This window comes from Prionailurus bengalensis, chromosome A1, assembly GCF_016509475.1.
Source record: "Prionailurus bengalensis isolate Pbe53 chromosome A1, Fcat_Pben_1.1_paternal_pri, whole genome shotgun sequence".
Taxonomy (NCBI): domain Eukaryota; kingdom Metazoa; phylum Chordata; class Mammalia; order Carnivora; family Felidae; genus Prionailurus; species Prionailurus bengalensis.
The window spans coordinates 180,364,600-180,389,616 of record NC_057343.1 but is presented as its reverse complement, the minus strand read 5'-3'; the positions used below and the strand labels follow the sequence as shown (position 1 = coordinate 180,389,616).

At 42.7% G+C, this 25,017-nt stretch overlaps 1 protein-coding gene across 1 annotated transcript in view; it reads left to right on the top strand.

Annotated features, from left to right (window-relative positions):
- Positions 1 to 25,017, top strand: part of DOCK2 (dedicator of cytokinesis 2) — a 414,832-nt gene that overhangs the window by 43,637 nt on the left and 346,178 nt on the right. Inside the window, exons 7-15 of the mRNA XM_043596180.1 lie at positions 1,023 to 1,158; positions 3,437 to 3,591; positions 8,084 to 8,165; positions 13,800 to 13,935; positions 16,523 to 16,598; positions 17,571 to 17,647; positions 18,241 to 18,366; positions 19,580 to 19,704; positions 24,836 to 24,934. Coding sequence (XP_043452115.1) covers positions 1,023 to 1,158; positions 3,437 to 3,591; positions 8,084 to 8,165; positions 13,800 to 13,935; positions 16,523 to 16,598; positions 17,571 to 17,647; positions 18,241 to 18,366; positions 19,580 to 19,704; positions 24,836 to 24,934 — 1,012 coding nt within the window. The remainder of the gene's footprint in view (positions 1 to 1,022; positions 1,159 to 3,436; positions 3,592 to 8,083; positions 8,166 to 13,799; positions 13,936 to 16,522; positions 16,599 to 17,570; positions 17,648 to 18,240; positions 18,367 to 19,579; positions 19,705 to 24,835; positions 24,935 to 25,017) is intronic.

The following is a 25,017-nucleotide window of genomic DNA, read 5'->3' as shown; positions in this document are numbered from 1 at the left end:
ACCCCAGTCTCTCCACCACAGACCGGGTGTCCCAAACCACTCTGTTCGACCTGTCCTCACTGTGCCGCAGGCGCAAATGAGGTGGTTTGTGTTGCTTCGCTGACTCCTGTGCCTGGCGCTTGTCTGGGATTCAAACTCTCGCTCCACGCGCCCTGGTACTGGGGAAGCACCTCTGCACCACCCGATAAGTGGTCCCTGGCTGGTGGGCGCAGGCAGGTTTTGTCCTGTCCCACAGCACTCCGGGGAGGGGATGGCTGTCTTCCACTGCAGATTGCGCCCCTGACCTAGCCACGGAGCCTGGGGCTGGCTCCCCTCCCCCCAAGGTGCGTGATCCAGGCAGCCAGCCCCAGACCAGAGAAAGCCCCTCAGTTAGAGATTGGATCTTTCTCCATCCCTGTCTGGTTTTTCTCTTGTCCAGATACAGTCCTATGCTTCCCCAGCCTCTTTCTTCCCTCTGTCTCTCCGCAGAAGGGGATCCTTCCCCTCCATTCGTTTTCTCTCGGGTTCTCAATCACGCACCTATGGCCCATCGGATTGTGCCAGTGGGTCCCTGGAAGCAATTGTCTTTTTGCCTCCCAAGCCCTTTGCCTCCCGAACCCAAAGTCCTTTGGTTTCAGCCCTGCTTTGTTTGAGACGAGGGAATTTCGGATCCCCCTACTTCTTCGCCATGTTGGCCCCTCCTCCCTCGCCATTCTCCCTTTGACAGACCTTTTGTTTGTTCATCACTTTGCTGATGTAAGCAATGCTGTAACACATTCTTGTTCAAATGTGGATGTTTCTCTAGATTTAATATCGCAGGAAAGATACACTTTAGGAAAATTTAATACACACTGCCACAGTACTACCCAAAGAGGATGAACTGTCCCAGTATGGCTCACAAGCCGTGTGCAAGGTTGTTGGTGTAGAGCTGTTCTGTGAAAGTCTGCAATCTTCAGAGACCAGGCAAATTTTCTGGTATAAACCTCCCAACAACATCGTAAAGTCTTACGGATTTATCCTCACTTATGGATTTTGCTTTGCAGAATTCTTGAGCTTGATCTGATTGTCAGAGATGATGATGGAAATATCTTGGACCCTGATAATACCAGCGTCATCAGCTTGTTCCATGCACATGAGGAGGCGACTGATAAAATCACAGAGCGCATCAAGGAAGAATTGGTGAGCTTTGTAAAATAGCCTTTAGCCAAGTGAGGCATTATTTAACATATCATAAACTTAAAATAATAGGCTAATTAACTAGAGTGTATATTATTCAAGGAGGCATCTGTCCTATGACCTGAGATGATCAATAGCCATCTGCATTTTATTGTTTTGGTACTTGGGACTGTAATTCATTCTGCATCCATCCCACAGGTAGTTTAATGCCAGGCAAGTTTCCTGTTCTCATGGAGCTTTTATATTCCAGAGAGGAGAAAAGAAAAAAGGCAATACAAAGTAAACAAACAAACAAATTAATTCCAGATGGTGATAAGTCTCTAAAAGACAATAAGCTAGGGTTCTGTGAATCATAGTGCATCAAGAGCTATTTTAAAAATGTACCATCAAGAAAGGCATCTCTCAAAGAAGACATCTGAGTTGACACTTGAATGATGTGAAGTCACCAGGCCTGGGAAGATCTAGGGACAAAGTGTTCTATGTATAGGGAACAGTAAGTGAAAAGGTCCTGAGGTAGGACTGTGTTCTGAAGTTTCAAGGAGTAGAAAGGCCAGTGTTGATTGTGCATGCTGAGCCACGGGAGAGGGTAGGCAATGATTTGGAGACATAGGGAGCAGTATCCAGATCTCACAAGGCCCAAGGCATCATGGAGAAGAGTTAAGATTTGTTATTCCAAGTGTGGTAGAAAACTGACAAAAGATTTCAAGGAAACATAATTTTATTTTTCAAGGTTAACATGCTCAGATTTATGATTAAAAAATCATTTTATCCACTGTGTATTATTTGAAAGAAGGTTTATTTTTAGCTCTATTGAGATAATTTTCACAGAATGAAATCAATTCATTATAAACTATAGTCTACTGAATCTGGCTAAAATACAGTGCTGGGTGAACTCCACCACGATCAAGATCTCAACAGTTGCATCACATTGAAAGTTTCTTTGAGTCCCCTTACAGTTGACTCCTTTCCCCAGTCTCCAGCTGCAGGCAGTCCCTAATTTGTTTTTTTGTGACTACACTTTTGCCTTTTCTGTAGTTTCATATAAATGAAATCGTATGGTTTTTGTGTTTGAATTAAAAAAAATTTTTTTTTAACGTCTATTTATTTTTGAGACAGAGAGAGACAGAGCATGAACAGGGGAGGGGCAGAGAGAGAGGGAGACACAGAATCCGAAACAGGCTCCAGGCTCTGAGCTGTCAGCATAGAGCCGACGCGGGGCTCAAACTCACACACTGTGAGATCATGACCTGAGCCGAAGTCGGATGCTTAACCTACTGAGCCACCCAGGTGCCCCTTGGTTTTTGTGTTTGACTTGCTTTACTCTGAATGGTGATTTTGAGGTTTGTGTCGTGGTATATATTATTTTTCCCTTTTTATTGCTGAGTTGCCATACCATTGACCAGTTGTCCATTTTGGACAGGTGGGTTGTTTCCACTTGGGGGTTATTTTAACTAGTACTGCTATGAACATTTGCAAACACATGTTTGAACGTACATTTTCATTCTTTTCGAGTAATACCTGACAGTAGGATTGCTGGATCCTATGATACGTGTATGTTCCACTTATAAAGATTCTGCCATACTTGTTTCCAGAAGGGGCATACAATTTTGCATCCCCATCAGTAGTATATGAGAGAGTTCCAGTAGCTCTGCATCCTTTCAACACTTGGTGCTGCCATTCTAGTGCTTGTGTGATGGTATCTCATCGTGGTTTTAATTTGAATTTTCCTGAATAACTAGTGAAGTTGAGCATCTCTTTATGTGCCTACTGGCCATGGCCATTTGTAATTTTTTTTGTGTGTGTGAAATGTCTGTTCAGATGTTTTGCCCATTTTAATTGGGTTGATTTTCTCATCGTTGAGTTGTAAGAATTATTTGTGTATTCTAAATATGATTGTATATTTGTATATTCTAAATGCAAATTCTCTACCAGATATATGTTTTTGCAAATATATTTTCCCAGTCTGTGCCTCCCCTTTTCATTTTCTTAAATGCATCTTTCAAACAGCAGAAGTTTTTAGTTTCAATGGAGACCATTTAAGCATTTTTTGAAAAAGTAATTTGTGATTTTTATGACACTAATTTTATGATGAAGGCTGGGCAAATAGTACTATTTCCCAAAATGAGAAAATCAAGGCCAAGAGAGTCAAAATGACTTGGCTCAGATTACAGAAGCTTTTGGTTGTAGACCTGGTTATAATGCAGAAATCTTCAGGCTTGCGTCCTCAGTGGTGCTGGGCTAATTTTCTCTACCTTCCTCCTTTTTTCCTGCCACCTCTTAGTCAAAAGACCAACCAGATTATGGAATGTATTCCCGGATCTCCTCATCCCCCACCCACAGCCTCTATGTCTTTGTGAGAAACTTTGTGTGCAGAATTGGGGAAGATGCTGAGCTTTTCATGTCTCTCTATGACCCCAACAAGCAAACTGTCATAAGGTAGGTGTGTTCAGTATTGCCTGACTTCTGTGTATATGGGAGGTTGGAGTTAGCAGAGCACAGAGCATCCTTTTTATTCCCGCCATCACTTGTGGAGAAATGCCCACCTGGAAGAGAAACTGAGCCTGAAAATGTGGAAATAACTTTTTATAGGATGTACCAGTCAGGTGGAAATATTACCACCAAATTTTTCCCATAGTGCGGTTATGGTTACACAGTAGGGTTTTGTAAGTAGGTTTGTGATTCTGGAAAACAACCAGAGGTAATGAGATTCATACAGGTGGCATTGGATAGATTAAAATTCATACTTTTAAAATAGGAGATGGATAGAGGGATGGGTGAAATAGGTGATGGGGATTGAGGAGGGCACTTGTGATGAGCACAGGGTGATGTATGGAAGCATTGAACCACTAGATTGTGTACCTGAAACTATTGTAACACTGTGTGCTAACTAACTGGAATTAAAATAAAATTAAAAAAAAAAAACAAGTAAAAAATAAAAACAGAACAAAATAAAACAAACAAAAACAAAATAAAACACAACCAGAGTTAAGAAATGAGTGGTGAGGGCGGTACCAGGTTAAGAATGTGGGCTCTGAGATCTGCCTGAGTTCACATCCTGGCCCCACCATTTACTCTTTCTTAACCTCAGGCAAATTGTTCATCTTTCCTAGCCCTGAGTTGCCCATTTGCAAAATGTGAGCGCCAACCTCACAGGGTCATTTCTTTCAGATATCAATGAGAAGCACAGAGCCTGGCACGTGGTGCTCCAAGAGGCTGTGGCTGTTATTATTACTACTTTAACTGGTTGCTCTTGAGAACCCTTGGGTGCCTCAGCTTGACGAAGTGAACACACCTTTGAGAATCTCCAGGGAGGAGACTCTGGTATACCTCCAGCCCCCACTACTAGGCCCCTGGCCTCTGCTTGTGGTTTAGACCATCCTTCCAGGTGGTGACCCTGCTGGTCTCCTCCATTGGGGTTTTGGGCCAATACATAGTCCCATATTTGAAGGCCCAGTTAACATAATGGAAGAAAGCTGGAGCATAATTCGTCTGCCTTTATGGAGAAAGTGGTGCTTCTCTAGCTTGGTTGTTATGATTAAATGAGACCATGTACAATGCCTAGTGAAGAGGAGTACTTTAGAAAATAATGGCTTTTCTGGAGACATTTGTGAAACATGGAGGAACTGTTCATCTAAGGAGAATGAACTGAGGTCTGTATGTGATATCATTTAATTCCCTTTACTCCATGTCATTTGGGTGAGGAAATGAGGCTTGGGGGTCAAGTGACTAGTCCAAAGTCATACATATGTATTAATGGTGGAACTGAGATTTCTACTCAGGTCCATCTATCTAACTCCAAAGACAAGCTAGTTCCCACTTTAGTATGTCACCAAGGAAAGAGTTGTGTCAAATATCCTGAATGGTTCTCATCAGAGTGTCAGCATTGTCATGGTAGAAAGCTACTCTTTATAGCAAACCTAAATCCCTAACATTAAAGAGTCAGCCTAATTCACCTGGTGGGCCTCAGTGAACACTGGAAGTGAGTGTCCCTTTTCCCTCAGAACCCACCTTGAAATGGTCTGTGTGTCATAGGCCCCTTGCCATTCCCTGTCAGCTTTTCCCAAGGTGCCTGTGACAAAGATCCTGAAAGTAATCAGAGGACCCTTCCTGCCTCTCAGAAAACATGTTTCCTTATATTCGAATTGGCAAAGGTGCCTGGCCTACTGGCCTATCTAAGTGATGGATGACCTGAGCCAGCTCTGTAGAAGGAGGCAATGGATCAGTGACAAGGCAGCTCTGTTCCCTGATGTGCCATACAGGATGATATGCTCAATGGGGCATGCCTGAGTGATGTCTCTGAGAGTGCCAGATATACAGGGAAGCCCTCAGGAAACTGAGAGATGAGGAAGAGAGGGAAAAAAAAGGGCAAAAACCAAAAGAAAAAAAATGAGAGAGAGAGAAGTAGAAAACAAAGAAAGATGAGAAGAGGCATGATACAAGAAAGGGGCAGGGGAACTTGAAAGCACTCCCTATGTCATTCTGACTCTGGACAGCTGTTTTTTCCCTAAGAAATCAATCTTCTCCCCTCTTACAAAGCAGGTTGACATAAATGAACCAAAGACAAGTTAGGGCATTCTCAGTGTGGCCCAAATGTGAACTGGGAACAATTTGGCTGAGACAGAGCTTTCAATGTTGGGATAAATCATGGTCCGATTCCAGTGAATGCTTAAAGAGAAGTTTGGGAAATCTAAGGTAAATTTTTTAGGACAAAAAAGAAGCATCTTAGACATCAAGCCAGTGGCAAGGCTAATTTCAAAAAAAAAAAAAATCTTGAGGAGGAGTTGGGATGGTCCTCCCCTTCCTTGGAGGAGACTGTCACGTGCAATAGATCTTACCTGGCTCGGTGCCAGGTAGGCCTTTGGTCTTACCACCCAGCTTTTGCTGGGCATGGATGGATAGGGCCAGCTCAGCCCTCTAAGTTGCTTTTCTTATTTATTGTATTTCCCCTAGAAGAAAATTGCTAGTGCCTGATGTTTAGACCTAACAGGCTGGTTCTCTGTTGGTCATGCTATATGTGATCAAAGGTCCTGGGAAATACCCAGGTATTTCACTGTGACATTCTGGAGATAACCAATGGGAAATAATAACAATTATTATTTATTTATTTATTTATTTATTTATTTATTTATTTATGTATGTATGGAACCTTGGAGGCTTCTTGGTTAGTTTGCTGAAATTTCCACTGAAATATTTAGAACTTACTAAGGAAAGAAAGAAAGAAAGAAAGAAAGAAAGAAAGAAAGAAAGAGAGATGAAGGGAGGGAGGAAGGAAAGAAGGAAGGAAGGGAGGAAGAAAAAAGAAAAACTACATTTAACTTGATTGAATTTTAACCAGTGGTTAATCTAGAGCTGTGTTCATTTTGTTATCAGTGCCATTTCCCCCTTGACCTTGCTTAGACTACTCTCATCAGTCTTCTAGAGGTGAGTAGAGAGAGAGTAACAAGACATCGGAGAGAACAAATCTCTAAAAACAAGGGGCTTCCCTTAACTTTGTTAAATTCTTAATATTCTTTTTTAGGATGATTTGGTTTTTGAGCTTTACTTTGTTTTTATCCTAATTCAAGATAATGGGCATTTATTTAACACTAACTATATATACTCCTGTATGGCATGGCAAACCTTATGACTCAACTCATCAAACTACTAAGTTTCTCCTAATTTTCCCAGTGTGGCTGGACTGACTAGTATGTACCCCACAGGGTGGGTATGGTTGCTAGAAGATGTAAGATGGTAAATGATCATATGTCAGAATTGTGTGACTGCCTCTCCTAAAACCCTTCAGGGGATATCCATTACTTTTAGGATCAAGTCAAAATCCTTGGGTGACCTACAAGGCCTACATGGTCTGTCCTCTCTAATTTTTCTCTTACCACTTTCCCCTTGGATCTCGTTTGTATTTATTTTTATCTTATTTTATTTTATTTTATTTTACTTTATTTTGTTTTGTTTATTTGTTTATTTAGTAATGTTTATTTATTTTTGAGAGACAGAGAGGCAGAGTGCGAGTGGGAAACAGGCAGAGAGAGAGGAAGACACAGAATCCGAAGCAGGCTCCAGGCTCTGAGCTGTCAGCACAGCTGAGCCTGACGCGGGGCTTGAACTCATGAACTGTGAGATCATGACCTGAGCCGAAGTCAGATACTTAACTGACTGAGCCCAGGCACCCCTTGGATCTGGCTTTTAGGTGCATCAAGCTCCATTCTGCCTCAGGGCCTTTAAATGCATGTTTGCTTTGCCTGAAACATTTCTCTTTATCTTTTCCTGACCGACTTTATTTACATGTCATATCCTCAGCAAAGACTTCCCTGAGTACCCAGACTAGGACAGACTTTTTTGATATACATTCTTGTAACACCCTGAACTTTGTTTTGATAGCACAATTGCATATAAATAGTTGTCACAACTGCATTTAGATAGTTATTTCAGTGTATCTCAGATAATGACTAAGGCCATCTTTGGCCCATCATACTGTGACATTCCATTCAAGAAAACAGTCCTATGTCCAATGGATCATTTTAAAAAAATTCAAGTCTTTATTTCAGTCTTGAAAAGGGAATGAGATGAGAAGGGCAAATATATTCTTAATGTCCAGCAAAATATACCAAAATCCTTTCCTCCTCATCTCTTCCACTCTTAATAATGCTACAGAGAATGCTGCTTCTCTTCAAAAATATTAGGTAGCTGGGCCAGAATTTGCTTAGCAAATGGGGGAGGGAAAGAGACTATGAATGCACACATGTTATTGATTCTTTGCCCCCTGTCTCTGTTAGTGGTGATCTGTTAGAGGGAGGGACCACATCTGTCTCAAACACTACCGTGTCCCCAGTAGCCAGCATGTGTCAGGCACACAGTAGAGGCTCAGTGAATATTTTTTCCAAAGCAGTGTTGAGCCCCAGGCAGTAACCAGTTGCCACTCTTCTTCCCACAGTGAGAACTACCTGGTGCGATGGGGCAGCAGGGGCTTCCCGAAGGAGATCGAGATGCTCAACAATCTGAAGGTGGTCTTCACGGTGGGTGTACATTCTTCTTGTAGCCATCTTCCACACTCGCAAGGATACAATCTTGGAAATGAGAGGCTGGCCACTTGATCAGGAGGGAGCATGACCTTGGGGCAGATTTGTGTTCTGGGCTTTCTGGAGAGATTCAGAACAGATGGGGGGGCCGGGGGGGGCGGGTGTTGTGTGCCCTAAAGAAGCTATTAGGGAGGTGGGTCTTCCCCTCTCTATATCTTCTTCCCTCTTTCTTTCTCACTCATGTGCACACTGAGAATACACACAGAGCGCTGTGTAAACAAGCACAGACTCCTTCCAGCAATAATGTCTGCGTGAACTAGATACAGCAGCTATTCTGATTTATCAGTAAATTCATTGGTTAATCTGAGTTCCTTTCTTTGGCTCAGACTTTCTAAAAACCTTTCTAAAATGTATCAGAAAAAAAAAAAGAACTCCTAAGAACATTGGCTGCCTTGATAAATTGTATATTCTGAATAAAATTAAGTCATAGATGACTAAAGATCTTAATGGATCCCTGAGATCATTCTTCTAAAAACCAATACTTGCTGGGCAAGACACATGTAGAAATGTTGAAATCAATTGTTAGTTGGATGACTTATTTCTGAGAGTGAACCTGGCTTTTTAGTTGTGGGAAGGACAAATAGTGGAAATCAGAAGATAAGGGTTATTATTTTTAGCAAAGACCTTTCTCTTGTCCTATTTCCATGAGGGTGTGTTAAGAGTGTTATCTTAAGATACCTAAGGATATTGGTGTTCTCTGCAAGATCCTTTGGAGAGAAGAGCATTTATGAGATTTTTCACTCTGATGCATGTGTTAGCAAGGAAAATTACAGAGGAGGAGTCAGGGAGGGATTTGGGCATTGGCCAAACCTATGAGTTTGATCCAGGAGTGACCGACATGCTACATTAACCTACGTTGCTCTACAATAATTTTCCAGTTACAGCCCATTAAGTGCAATGTCTCATGTTATGTCACAATTAGATTGGAGTGCAGCTGATTTATTTTGTTTGTTATTTCCTGAAAAATGGGCCAGAGGCATGGAATAAGATCAGAGTCCTAATTGCTTAGACAAAGTTTTCCTGGCATATATAAATGTGTCTCAGTCATGTTTATCTATTATTAGTTAGAAGGAGGAGCCTATTTATTTTCTTGATAAATAGGAAAGTCCCATAGGGCCTCCTGATTAAACCAGGAGACAGATGTTTCACGAGAAGGACAGGGACAGGGAATCAATCAGTGGTTCATTTTGCAGAGAACCAATTCATGATGTAAACATGCAGGAAAGGGCATCGGTAAATTTGTGTCTCTCAATATTAATGAGAATGTGATTCTGCTTGCATGGAATTCTGCCTGGGCTTCTATGTCTTCTTCCCACAGCAAATGAACTTGGGAACCTTCGTTGACTGGTTCAACAGGCTGATATTTCTCTGTCTTGAAATGATGGAAGTCTTCATTTTGGGACAAGGAAAGTCATGATGCTCTAACTTCTTTTATTGATTCAAGATCAATTCAATGAGTACCAACATGTGCTTTGTGCTAGGTATTGGGAATATAGCATTGAATAAGCTTATTGAACCTTTCTATCATGGTATGATGGGGGGAATTCAGAAAATAAATAAATGAGTAAATAAACAAGAAAATGTCAGAAGGCAATCCATGCAATGCAGATAATTAAAACAGGATGATATGATGGCGTTTGACTGGGACTTACTTTCAATTGGACATTGAGGTGATATTTAAGTTAGAGATGAGATGAGACTCGGCAGGTATGTGCCTTGCTGGCCTTATTTATTTTTCTCTGGATGTTAGCTCTTTCTAGTTTCTTCTTTGAGGGCAAAGCCCTAGGAGCTGGCACATGAGTCGGGCCAATGGTGAACGTCCCCTCTGTCTCTTTTATAAGCATTCAACCCCTTAGATCTGTAAGAGGAAGGCAGAATATACTACCAGTTTCCCTAAGAATTTGCCCACTTTGGGGGTTGTTGCTAACATACAGGAAACAAGACTGAACAATAAAAGGAGTACTAATGAATTACTAAATCGGGTGACACATGTTTTAAGTTTTATTGCACTGCCTCAACTTCCCTAATATGTCTGAGTTTTATAAGGTCAGAGTAAAAATGAATTAGAGACACCACAAATTGGAACACAGTTCTGAGGAAGGATCACACATTTATACACTCTCCAGAGAGAAACAATGTGTTTGAGCATTTTGCTGTGCTTGCATGACATATTAAGATGGTCTGGGTGTCTGGGTGGCTCAGTTGGTTGAGCATCCAACTTTGGCTCAGGTCATGATCTCAAGTTCATGAGTTTGAGCCCTGTGTCAGGCTCTGTCCTGACAGCTCAGAGCCTAGAGCTTGCTTCAAATTCTGTGTCTCCCTCTCTCTCTGCCCCTCCCCCTCTTGCACTATCTCTCTCCCTCTCTCTCTCTGTCTCTCTCTCTCTCTCAAAACCCAGGCGCCCCTATGTTTTTAAGTTTATTTATTTATTTTGAGAGAGACAGAGACATTGTGAGTGGGAGAGGGACAGAGAGAGGGAGAGAGAGACTCCCATGCAGGCTCTGCACTGTCAGCATAGAGACTGATGCAGGGCTTGAACCCAGAAATCTATGAGATCATGACCTGAGCTGAAATCAAGAGTCATACACTCAACCGACTGAGCCACCCAGTCACCCCAGCTTAATTACCTCTTGGAAGGCCCTATCTCCAAATATATTTTCAGGTTCTGGGAGGTTAGGACTTCAACATATGAATTCTGAGGGGAATAATTCATCCCATAACATCTAGGGAGGATCCTTCAGGTGCCAGGGTCTTTGTGACTCTGGAATGCCTCTGAAAGATACCAAACTAGATGTTTCAAAAATATGAAAATTTCTAATGAGAGAGGGGAAGTAATTAGGGATGAAAATCATTATAAGGGAAGCAAGCCTTGAGCTCTTAAGGTTGGAAAGGATTTGGATATATAGAGGAGTAAGAGGTAAGTATTTGAGGCAGAGGTGTGGACAGGGGGCTTAGGAAGAAAGAGTGAGTTGAAAGTGAGCATTGTGTGTTTGTGGAGCAGTAACGGGATCTTTGTGACAAAAATAGAGTACTTACATGCAGAGAATAGTGGGGAATTGGTCAGGTAGGGCAGCTGGAAATATATTATGTCTGGGACCTTTCACGTCAGCTGGGGAAGATTAGCACTAATAGGGTAGGAAATAGGGAGCTATTAAGGTTGTTGCGGGGAGAGAAATGAAATAATGAACATGGCTTCTAAAGATGAGTTTTTCAGGAATATCAAGGTGGTTGGGAGGAAGGAGGCAGGCAGGCCAGAGAAGAGGCTTTCCAACCATCTGCATGTAAGATAATTGGGATCTCAAATTCAGTTGCCTATAGGGAAAGGCAGAAAATACAAATGAGTGGCTGAGCTTCCTTAGCCAGAAAGCCCCCTTCTCCCCTAACTTTCCTCTCCCCTTGCCCAGTAGAGAGACTTTGAGGAGAGTCAGGGAGCAGATGTGCATTCCCTCAGCAGGTGAAAGGACAGCCCTTGTATCAGTTAGAGTTCCCCAGAGAACCTGAACCAATAGGATATATATGTAGGTTTATTCAAAGGATTTGGCTCACAGGATTGTGGGGGCGGGCAAGTTTGAAATCTGTAGGGCTGGCCAGCAGGCCTGAAATTCAGGCAGGATTTCTTTATTACTGTCTGGAGGCACAACTCGTCCTTCACTGGAAAACCTCAGGTTTGGGTGCTAGAGGTACAACAGTGAATAAGGCCTCAAGGCCTTCAACTGATAGGGTGAGGCATATCTACATTATGTATGGTAACCTCCTTTACTTAAAGTCCATTGATTATAGATGTTAATCGGGCCTACGAAATACCTTCACAGAAGCATTTAGACTAGTGTTTGACCAAGCAACTAAGCACCATGGCCTAGTCGAAGCTGGTGCATAAAATGTAGCCATCACGGGGGCGCCTTCGTGGCTTAGTCAGTGATTTCAGCTCAGGTCATGATCCCAAGGTTCGTTTTGTGGGGCTGAGCCCTGTGTTGAGCCCCATGTTGGGCCGTGAGCTGACAGTGTGCAGCCTACTTGGGATTCTTTCTCTCCCTCACACTCTGCCCTTCCCCTGCTCACTCGTGTGCATGCTCTCTCTCTCTCTCAAAATAAATAAATAAACTTAAAAAAAAAATTAACTATCACAAGCCTGAAGCAGGAAGGTGTGGACTACATTGGGACCATGTTTTGTCCCCAGAAACTCTTCACACCCCCATGCTCTTCTTTCCACACCATACAGACTGAGAGCCTGGGGATGGCTGCTTTGCCTGGACCCTGGCTCTTATGTGAGCTGACAGGCTATTCCCAGTGCATATGCCTATATGAGGATTAACTTGGAGGAAAAGCAGCTATTCCCTAGTGAGGCCAGGCCCAGGATTCTCTGCTCAGACGCCAACAACTTGCCTTGATCCCATCTGGAAGGGGGTTCCAAGAACACTGAAGCTTTTAGATTTGAGCAGGACACCCAGATACTGAGGTGACCTGGGTGGTTTTCCCTCCCGTGTATCTTTCTAATGGGGAGAGAGATATTTTGTGGTAGTTAGGTTTATGGACTTTGGTGTTAGAATGACTGGACAGTGTCTCCAAGGACTAAGGTCATGACCTCTGGAAGCCCCTTGTCTTCTTCGTGTCTCAGTTTCCCCCTCTGTAAAATGGGGTGCAAAAACAGTATCTACTTGAGAGAGTTGTTAAGGATCAAACAAGATGGTGGCATGTGAGAAATACAGCACCGTGCAGGACACATTAGTGTAGTTCACCGGTTTCAGTGTTCTTCCTTCACGGCACACACCTGAGGGCACTCAGCTCTCCCCCTTGAAGTTAGCTGCGGCTGCCTGCCTTGCTTTGGTCATTGAAATGCAAGCCAAAGTGATGTGCCTTGTCTGGGTGGAAGCTTTAAGACCAAAAGGTGATTCGCCACATTTCCTTCCCCTGCTGTGGGGACAGTGGAAGCACCTGTTCTGAGGAGATGGCTCGCCCTTCAGCTAGAGGCCCAGGGTGGGTAGTTGAGCAAGGTGGGAGATGAGTGGGTGGGGGGCAGCTGTTTGCATTTGGCATTCAGCCTGAGCTAGAAGTAAACTTCTGTTGTCTTATAAAGCTCTGAGATGCTGGGATTACTTGTGCCACAACAACCCATTCCTGATTGATATACATACGTCAGGTGCTCAGTGAATGTAACTATTGGGAGCTTTCCCTCTTCCTTTGGCATTCTCCCTCAGTAGTGCTGAGTAGTGATGAGACAAATGAAGTCATTTGTAGCAAAAGCTATTTTGGATCCATCAGCTGGCATATAGGAAATGTTGCCTGTATGACTGATATTGTACTTCTATCCTCTTCTCATTGGTTTGAAATTGAAGAATGGGGATTGAACACCAGAGACCTGTCCCTCAGTTTCCTTTCTAGAACTTTCTAAAACTCACAGTTCTTATCTATGGAATGGGTGTATCGTCTTGTTTTCAGCCTTTCCTGTGACTAATTGTATGACTGGTCCTTGTACACTAAGTGCTAAATACATCTGCCCCAGAATTTGCTATCACTAGGCTTCCTTTTCTACTTCTTTAGACACATGGTAACTATTAATTTCCTGCCCTACAGGACCTCGGAAACAAAGACCTCAACAGGGATAAAATTTACTTGATTTGTCAAATAGTCCGAGTTGGGAAGATGGATCTCAAGGATACTAATACAAAGAAGTGCACGCAGGGACTGAGACGGCCCTTTGGGGTTGCAGGTAATGACACACTACACACCATTAACTTTTACTGGAGTGCACATTTTATATGGCTGAATTTTAAAGATTCTTTCTTTCCCTCTCCTCCTTGCCCTCCCCGCCAAAAAAAAATTTTATACCAGACAGCTCCTAATACCTACATTTCTGGTGACTAAATAAAAATAATTGGTGGCCAAATCCAGATTTATGATGAAGGCAGTGAATAATGGATTCCTCGTGTCTGCAGCAGAGTGTTGGGAGAGCATTGCAGTCTGAACATTTGGCGCCTTTGCTCCCCAGCATGGTGAAGGAGGAACAGTTCGGGTGGGATCTAATTATGAGGCACAAATCACTTTTAAAAAATATCCAGGACAGGAAATGCAGTTACACAGAATGAGTCACTGGCCACACATCTAAATTCTAGATGGAAGTGGACGTTTGGAGAGTTGGTGTGACCAAATGAGGTTGCTTTAGAGCAGCCTCACCTCCTCATTTTTCTCCAAGCCTTAGCTCTCTCTCGGGGTTTCCAAGGCTTCATCATTCTTTAACCACTTTTATGGTTTTTGTTATATTTAACTATAACTTGCATTATTATTTACCTAATATATTTTCTTTTAATTAGCCCACTTTAAATTAAAGTACACTTTTTGGAAGACCATTTAAATACCTGTGAAAACAGCTATTTTATATGCCAGTTTTATTTCTTTTTATTAAAATATGCTTTTTTGCTTTCTGTTTTGTTTTCTTTTTTTGGCTTTTTAGAATGAGAGAAAGTGCAAAAGAGTGGGGGGGGGGAGGGGCAGAAGGAGAGAGAGAGAGAAAATCCTAAGCAAGTTCCAGGCTCAGTGTGGAACCCAACACCAGGCTCGATCCCCCAACCCTGGGATCATGACCTGAGCTGAAATCAGGAGTCAGATGCTCAAATAACTGAGCCACCCAGGTGCTCCTAAAATATACTTTTTAAATCATGTACCATTTATAATTCCTCTGTATCATCTCTAAACCCTGTGTTTCAGGTTCTCCGTTCAAGATACCCCGATCTGCAAGCACAAACCAGCTGGCTCTCCAACTAGTCCCCTGGCACTGCTTGCAAAGTGGTGGAGTAGATGAAGTTAGCTTATAATGACCTAACTGGTTTTTTTTAGCCTGGCATTGTTGCTAACTAGATAGTTAGGTGACCTTGGCAAGCATTTTCCCCAGGGACTTAGTTTCATTATCTGCAAAATGAGAGACTTGGACTGATTGATCTGTGCCCTGCTCTGAAATGCTGATGTCAGGATATTCCTGACATCGTAGTGTCCCTGTTAAGGCAGTGAGGGTTCTTCAACCTTACCTCAAACCGTGCCTTTGTCCTCAGCTGTAGTCTGCTTGCTCTTTTGGCTTCAGGTGAAAGCAATTTGATGTAACTGAAAGGTTCAGGCATAGATTGCTTCAGGTATAGCTGGATCCAGGAACTCGAATTTATATCTCATTATCTCTCAGCTCCTATGTCCTCTTGCTGACTTATTCTGAAGATGACTGTCCAGTTAGTTGGCAAAATGTGGGCCATCTGTTCCAAGCTTGCATCTTACCAGTTTAGTAATCTAGCGGAAAGAAAACACCTCTTTCCCATTAGTTAGTAGAAGCCCCAGGAACATAAATGTAGGCAACATGCTCATTCCTGAAGCACTTACTCTGGGCATGGGGATGTGGTCCTCTGACTGGCCAAGTCATATGAACAACTCTGGAGCCAGAGGGAAATTGCTACACCCAAACCATGCTCACTGAGAATGGGCTAGGGGGGGTGTCTGTTGATCACAGGAGTGGACAATGGATTCAAATAACAGTTCCCCTTCCTTCTGTCAACTCCCTGACTCCCCTCTTCAATTAAATGCAGTCATTGGCTGATTATTATCCAGACAGTTTTAATGGGCTTGAAGTGTTTGAGGTATTTCATGTCACTAGGGTTTTGGCTATATTTGACTAGCTGTTCTCCATGCCCCTCCCCTGCCCTCACCACCATTTCTATAATCCCCTTTCTAATTCAGGAGTTCTTCACCTTGGTTTTATGGGCCTTTAGTGGCTAATTTGAGGTGAAATTTCAGAGGGTCCAAGATCCCTCTGGAATTGCAGGGTTCAAAGATCCTGCAGTTAAGTGTTCGTGCATATGAGCATGTTTTGAAAAGGGAGCGAGTAGATTTCATTAGATTCTCAGGTCCCATAGGGAGTCCTTGTGCTTGGGTTTTGTAGGCACAGTAGACACCCAATATATCTATGTCAAATCCAATCCTGCTTGTTTAATTTCATAGACACTCTTCTGATTCTTTTCTCTTGGCTTCTGCTAAACCACAGTCTCTTGGATATTTCTGTGGCCTCCTGACCTCCCAACCTGCTTTGCCCAGAAGTGCTTGCCAGGTGCTACACATTATGAACCCTTGCTGTCTGAGTATTGTCTGATTCTGGTTAGCTTGCTTTTTAAGACTTTCTGACCCAACCTCTCTTATCCTATAGTCTCATCCCATTGACATCCCTTCCTGGGAGCAGGAGAGTGTAAGTCATTAATTCTTTTTTCTTTCTTTCTTTCGTCCTTTTTTTTTTTTTTTTTTTTTTTTTTTTTTTTTTTTTTTAGTTATGGACATAACAGACATCATCAAGGGGAAAGCAGAGAGTGATGAAGAAAAGCAACACTTCATTCCTTTTCACCCGTGAGAGATTTTCCATTTCTTTCCCTTCTTTTAAAACACACCCTTCCTCATTGAAGGCTGCTGGAAAGTAGGCTGTAATTCCCTGAGTTGGCGATGGTCCAATTGGGCTTCCCAAGAGGAGGGCAGTAAAAGAACGAGTGTGTCTCTGTGCCAAGGCACTTGAGACCAACCTGCTTTTCACATATTCGTTCATCAACTGTTCTGTATTTGACAGAGTTTGACTGACATCTGGCAGAGGGCTGGGCACTGCAGTAGGCATGGGGCACAAAGTGGTTAATAAGATAGACGTGGCCTGTCTTCTTGGATCTTAATTTTGGGGAATTAAAATATATTTTGGGGAATATTTTGGGGAATTGATGGGGAATTAAATAATCAACAAAAGATTAATGCATTGATTACAAGTAATACAAGAACCATGACTCTGTGAAGCAATAACATATCAAGAACATAGAACAGGGAATCGTTACCTGGTTCTCACGGATGGAAATATCCATAACTTGAGAGGAGGGTAGTGAGGAAGGTAAATGTCCTTTTCCTGCTCTGAAAAGGTGTCTGTAAGAAAGCAGGACCTCCAGTTTGAGAATGTTGTCTTTACTCTGTTACCCCAAGGATGTCCAGGGAGTATGGTGTTTTGTTATTGGCGATGAGGTCAGTGACTCTCATTAAAGCCTTTGCCACCTTACTGAACAGATGTTCCTTTTGAGGGCTTGGGAATCCTTCCTTTCCAAGAGTCTTCCTAGGGAAAGAAAAATGGCCTCTACTTATAGCAATGATGTTCCCAAATCTCCGAGCCATGTTGCTTTGTGGCATTTCCTGATGGCATCTATGCTGTCTGAGCTGGCATGGGCAGTCTCACTTTTCACCTAAGGTGTATGGAGGGCCTGGGTAACTTTCTGGAACACATGGAACCGCAAGGTGGGAACCTTATTGACAGCGCCGCATAAGCATTTTGTGCTTTCTTTTCCTTCCCAGAGTGACAGCTGAGAATGACTTCCTCCATAGCCTGCTGGGCAAAGTCACGGCCTCCAAGGGAGACAGCGGAGGGCAAGGTAAAATGCCACAATGTGCCCAGTGGACTGGGCTCTGTCTTGGGAGCTCTTGATTCTTTGGAAAACAGTTCAAAATCCTAAACCCTGGGAAACATAGCCTTCCTTCTAGACAGACCATTGTGAAGAATGGAAGCATGTGATCTGTGGAGATGGAAACCACATCTCCTGAATCTGGGAGGCATGTCCTAGTGCCTAGAGGAAGAGGGGAACTGATATATCCTATCTCTTATGTGTCAGGCACTCTCATATATCTCCTTAATTAATTTAATTCTTCCCACATTCCTGTGAGATACGTGGTATCTACTTCACTTTACAGAGGCTAGGCTTAGAGAGGTGGGTTAGTTTGACAGAAGCTGACATTGCTAGAAGGCACCAGTGGGATTCAAACCCACAGATGTCTGGCTGCAGAGCCCATCTGCTTTCCACCTTCCTTCCTCCTGGGTTGGGTCACTGCTTCTGAGATTGTTTCTCTCTGCTTCCAGTGGTGTCCTCCAGAAGGAGCTCAAGGGGAGAAATGGTGGGGGTTGGGGGTGGGGGCAGCGAGACTGAGAATACCTTGAAGTTGCCTCTTCATGGTGAGTGTTCCCTTCCAGGCCTCTGGGTGACCATGAAGATGCTTGTGGGTGACATCATTCAGATCCGCAAGGACTACCCACACCTGGTGGATAGGACTACTGTGGTGGCCAGGAAGCTGGGCTTCCCAGAGATCATCATGCCAGGTCTGGCCTTCTCCTGGGGTGGGGGAGATCTAGCTTGTCACATCCATTTTCCCTTTAAAAAGTCAACTCCTTACTTTTCTACTACATCTTTTCTGTTTCTTTCCCTGAAGGTAACCACTGGAAATGATTTTTGTATATCCAAAAATCTTCCAAACATTCACGTAATAAAGACAAACACATAAATATACACACATGCACTTTTTCCCCTCACAATGGGATCACACTTCATATGCTTTATATACCATTACTTTACATACTTTATATAGAGTTCTCTGATTTGCTTTATCACTTAATAATTTATCATGGACATTCTTTCTACTTTACTACACATTGAATAATTCTGTTCTTTTGGGAGGATATGTCATTCTCTTAAATTTTTAAACTATTTTTTTTTTTATTACCAGAGGACTCCATGCTCATTGTAAAATGTTAGAATAGCATGAAAGGGTATAAAGTGAAATGTTAAAAGCTCCCTCAAATCTTTGTCTCTAGAAGTAACTGCTATTAACATTTTCTGAACGTGTATATAATAAAAAAATAAATAAATGAGATGATATAATAACATTCTTCTGAAACTTCCCTTTTCATCTTAATCCCGTCTTAGACTTGCATGCATAGCTGCTCTCACTTACTCCTCCTCCTCCCCACCGTGTATAGCGGTCCCCTAGGGGCCTGCCCTGTGGTTCATTTGGACCTGCTTTACCTGTGACATCAACTCCTTGTGCATTCCCCTGTGGGGCTTTCCGTTCTGATTGCCCCCCATTCCTGAACACCTCCTGACCCTCCTTCCGTGTTCCTTGGGGACTCGAAAAGGCACTCTATCTTCTGCACAGTGAAAGATTGTGTGGCTGACTGTGGTTGCTGTTCACGGGCCAAGAGCAGCTCCATTGGAGCTTTCCTTTGCCTTTCCAGAAGGTGTCACTAGAGGATGGAAATTAAATGATTTTAATGGGGAGAAAAACAGCCAATTTTGACCATCCCGCCTACCTTTTTACAACTGATGTCCTGGCGTTCGTCCATCCCCTTTTTACCTATCTTCCCAGCCTCCCTGATGAGGAAGCAATGCTTTTTTCAAGCATGTCTGATCTTGATTTCATTAGAAGATGTCAAGGCAGGGCACTTCCTCTCAAGCCCCCACTCCCTGTGCTTCCCAGTCAGTGTCTCTCCTGCGGCACAGACACCAACTCTTGTCTCTCTCTCCCTCTGCCTGCAGGGGATGTCAGGAACGACATCTACATCACTCTCTTACAAGGAGACTTTGACAAGTACAACAAGACCACACAGAGGAATGTTGAAGTGATCATGTGTGTGTGTGCAGAGGATGGCAAAACGCTACCTGTAAGGACCCCTGCTGCTGTCCCGGGTGCCCCGGCCACCATGGGTGCTTCTGCTCTCAAAGATTTGCTTTTCTCATCCCAATCTACTAACTGCCAAGAGCCTTTGGGATGCCTTGAGTAACATGATCTACACCTTTAGAGCTTGGTTAGCATACTGGCCCATAGTAAGACCTTGTATCGTGTTGTCTTTTACATCAAAGCAGTTTTTCAATGTCTGTCTCTCTCCTTTCATAATCCCTTTTTCTTTCTTCTATTTCCTTTTTTTTTTTTTTTTTTTTGCTTGACCTCAGCTTATAGGTCAGTTTTTTGCTGTTAAAATGTTGTTCACATTGAAACTTGAGCTGGTTTATTCAGGCAAAATCCATGACAAGAAAAAGGATCAATACAGAGCCTTGGGCTAGTGTGGAGACTCAGGATGGCCTCAAAACAGACATTCCCAACACTTAATCCAACTCCCTAGTGCTCAGCTAGAATTCTGGTGGAAAGCCTTATTCGTAAATTGGTCTCCAGAGGGCCAACACAGTGTATTCAAGAATGCAAAGCACATTGCTATAAATATTTATACAGCATATGTCCTATATAATATTTGTCATGTGTGTTTACATTTATTTACTTATATTTCCTCAAAGGTTGTCAGCAATTGTGTCCAGTGTGTGGGAGGGCTCTGCTTCTCCATTTCTCCTTTTGGAGTACTGAGCTGAAAATAAAATCAGCTCTCAGCAGCAGTTTCAGCGTGGGCAAATATTCCTCTTAGGCCACAGTAGGTGATTAGATAGCACAGTACTGTGGGGGCGTTAAGTATTGATAAGTCATCTGCTCTAGCCTTGGGGCCTGGGGCTCAGGCAGATATTTCTACCCTCTACCTAAGAACATAAATGGCATTCACAGGGGAATTACTACGTGCCAGGCACTGGGATAAGTATGATGCATTGCCATTATTATCCCCATTTTTACAGGGGTGGGGGCAACTAAGCCTTCAAGTGAAACTGCTTTTCTAAGTACAGAAGTACTAAGTACTTTTCTAAGTACATACATAAAGTTAGTATATGGTAGGGATGGGGTTTGGTTCCAGGTTTCAGGACCTCTTAAATACTTCACTATAATGCCTATCCATTAAAAAAAATCCTCCAGTTTATTTCTTATATCAAAAAATGATGCTAATAACCACTTCTTTCAGATTCTGGAAAGATTAATAATTATTTTTTAAATTTAAAGAAAACCCCAATTGTCTTTTTTGTTTGTAAAGACTGGCCCCATTAATTAATATCTAGCTGAGCAAAAATCCAAGTGTTTAAATCATCCTCTTCTTGTTGGTTCTGAAAAGTAAAATAAGTGAGAGACATTTTGCTCAAAAGATCACAAAAGAAGAGCGGAGGGCTTTTATCTGAAAGGGAAATTGCATTTCACGAATGTATAGACCATTGCTTTGAAGTTATTTTTATCCGACTACCTGTTGAAGAACTTTTAAACCTCAGCTTCATTTTTAAAAACACTGATATGCTCACCTTCAGTGTTGTCAAAGGACAAATTAGAAGGAATATTTAGCAGGATTGCAGGCATCGAATCTTGCTCCTGAACCATTCTTCTACCTCGGCCACCCTTTCCAGTCACACCCGACCAGGCTGCGCAAACATGCTCATCAAAGATGAATATATAAGCAGGTATTCTGGGGGCTGAAATGGAGAGGTAACTATGGGGCACGGTGATAATTTGCAGTTTCCTCTATTAGGGAAGTTATGGGGGAGTTCAGTTGACTGACTATTGAAAATTGCTAAGGAAGCCTGTGGGAGGCTGTTCTTTCTTTATTTGCAGAAATAAATATTACTGCCTAATTAAGTGTCAGGCAGCACACTCAAATACTTTTGATACTGGTGGGTTCCTGTGGAAACAGTTGCCTTCAGAGATATCTATTTCTTTTCCCGCTGCAGGTGCACACTGCCCTTGGCAGAGCAGGGCCAGAGGACAGAGTAAGTTACACGTGTCCTTGGCCCACTTTGGGGTCTCAGCAACCTTTTATAGGAGGGGCCATAGCAGAAAAGCTAATGCAGTGGACTCTGGGATCAAATAGATCAAGTTAAAATCCCAACCTCCCTTCCTAGTAGCTGTATAATCTTGGATAAGGTTTATTTGTCTATAAAAGAGGAGTCATAATTTCCTCCTCACAGGGTTGCAAGTTAAACAAAATGGTAAGGGTAAGGCACCTGGTATGCAGTAAATATGCAGAAACAGGAAGGGGGGTAACATTCAGAGAAGGGCGAGCAATTGCAAGTTGATGCCCTGACCAGGAACTGAGGCAGTCAGATGGTCACTACAATGAGGATGGATGCCTGAAGCAAGTTTAAGGAGAAGCAAAAAGGATTAGATGCCAGGCTGAGAAACCTCTCCTCTTCTGAGCTCAGCTAGCCCACAGGGGTAGAGGCAGGCATAGAGGACAGCATAGTATAGCAGTTGAGACCATGACCTCTGGGGCCAGGCAACCAGGCTCAATTCCCAGTGTAGCCTGGATTAGCAGGATGACCTTGAACAAATTACATCATCTCTATGCCTACAATTTTCTTTCTGAATCAGAGACTGCAGCAGTTGCACCTTGCTTTTGTGAATATCGAATAAGGTGATCTACATAGTAAGTGTTCATTAAAATTAGTTACTAGAAAGGTATAGTACTCTTCTGGTTTAATTCTTGCCTTGTGGCTGCTAACTGGCATCTTCCTGGCATGTGGCTTTGTTGGTGTAGAGCACTCTCGTTCTCAAAGTGCGTTTGCATCCATGGTGTCATTTGTTCCTCAGGTGATTACTATCAGGTAGACAGGGCCTGTGTGAGGAGCCTGATTTTTCCTCCTGCTGAAGTGTGTCTGCCAAGACTAACTCAGCATTAAAGCCCCCAGGCTTCCTGATTCCTATGCAGGTTGCCTTCAAGTAACCCGAAACCTACTACGAGTTCTTACTGCTAAATGGGTACCGTGGGGGTGGGCAATGGGGAAAATTATTGAACAGGCTTACTTGAGACATTTACAAATCTATATTTTCTCTAAAACCAGGCTCAGTCCCTGGTCATGATTCTCGACACATGTGGAAACATTCAGTTTTATCTCGGAAGGGTTGAGAGTGAGGGTCTTAGGCCTTTCTCAGAGTAGTACTGAAACTTTTTTCTACAGCCTTAGGCCATCAAAAGTTTTCACCATCAAGATAGTTTTGTGGAATTCAGTTGCTCGCCATACAACAATTTTACTTTCACCAGAGATATATATGTATTTTCAGATTTTATAAGCTACATGGGATTCGCTGCAGCTACAGAAACTCTAAGCCCATAAACGTCACTAGATATAAATCATGGGAGGCTGGAAGGTTGTTATGGAAGGAACACTGGACAGAGAGTTAGTGGGTCGAGATGTGTGCTAGCTCTGCTACCTTTCTGGGCAAGTGACTTAACCTCTCAGGGCCTCAGTTTACTCAGTGTTGAAATGTGGATAATAGCAGTGATCATCTGAGGTGGTTATGAGGATTGGATTAAGTGAGGTAGTATGTATGAAGGGTTCAGCATAATGCTGGACAAAAAGCACTCTCTAAATGGTTAGAAAAACTTTGAAAGTATGTTTATAGGTCAGTGCCTCAAAAATTTCTGTAAGCCCTCATTCCCTTCATTCCATTGAAAACCAAGAGAGTTGTCTTCCTTCATTTTTAGTTCACTGGTTATTCTTGGGTTTTTTTGTTGTTTGTTTGTTTGTTCTTAGAGGTAAGTTCTGAAAGGATGCTATATCCTTATTTTGAAATGGATTCAGTTGGGTTGCAAGTACCCTCAATCATTGTTGCCCTACAGCTTGGAAGTAAAGAGGGAGAATTCCAGGGAGAGATTCTACTTCCCACAAGCAGGATTCTACTTCCCACAAGTTAGCTTCTCTTGTTGGGGGTCCCAAAGTGCTTGCGTGTGGCCAGTTTGGATCATTTAGCCTGGTGGTGGTGGTAGAGGGGATTTCAAGGATCCATTGGTGAATTGGATGGAATCTGTAAGAGGCAAGGAGTCTGTCATCCTAAAAATGCCCAGAGACACACAGTTTTGCAGTTAGGGAGCCTGGGGCTCTAAAATCAATCCTTTTGTCCCTACATCTCTGGAGACTAGAAGTAAATAAAATTCTGTTGGTCTGGTATAAAACATTTAGACCCTTTCTGGGTGACCCTAGCTAAAATCTTGTTTTGGGGCCAGACAGCTAGAATTAATACAAAGAGATAGAATTAAGGTGCTAGCACACTCTATTAGCAGATCTTCCTTATTACTCTGAATGTGATTTTTATGGCAAACGCTAAATATCCTATAAGGTATACTTGCTCTGTGCTCATTCTCTGTTTGGAATGTCTTTCCCACATTTCTGCTCAGAGCCAACTTGGAATCTTTCTTCAAGATTCTCAACTGTCATCACCTCCAAGAAATCTTCCCTGAATCCTCAGGCTACACTTAAGTGTCTCTTCTCTGTGCTCCACTGTAATAAATACATATGTCTGCCATTACATTGCATTTAGTGATTTGTCTGCTTATCTAAAGATCTCTCTGCAAAACTGTGAACTCTCATGTCAGGTTGAATATCTGACTAATGCCCATTTCCCAGTGCTTGGCATAGGCCTGATACTAGAAGATGCTCCGTGACTGTGGGGCTCCCTCTGCCCCTGTATCTGTCTGCAACCCATGCTCCCTCCCATCGCCCAGCTTCTGTGTTAGCATCAGAAATACATCAGAATGAGCTGCTGCTTGACTGATCTGAGCCTGTTTGTAAACTTTGTGCACATTCAGATTTAAGAAACAAATAGGATTAATAAGACTGGCAGCATGCAGTAACTCCAAGGCTGGTTACCATTTACAATAAGTCAGTCACGTCAGCGCCTGGTGTGCTCCAATGGTTTCCAGAATGCAAGTAATAGAATTTCTGTAGTTAAGCAGCTGTCACTCCTGGGGCCAGGGATGTTCATGTATAAATCTGTAATTTAGAAGGGTACCTGGCAGAAGGTTTGGTGAAGGGAAGGTTTTCCAAGACCCTAAGGCCATTGTTGGCCTTGGAACCAAAATTGCCCAAGCACAGAAAATGGCAGTTCTATAGTGTTTTGTTTTGTTTTGTTTTCTCTTTTTTTCCCTCTTGGATCAGAATGCAATTTGTGTAGGAGCTGGGGACAAGCCCATGAATGAATATCGGTCCGTTGTGTACTATCAAGTCAAACAGCCACGGTGGAATGAAACAGTCAAGGTAATAATGATAATAATAATAATAATAATAATAATAATGATAGCAGCACACATGTATTTAGGGGCTCTGAGACACCTCCCTAA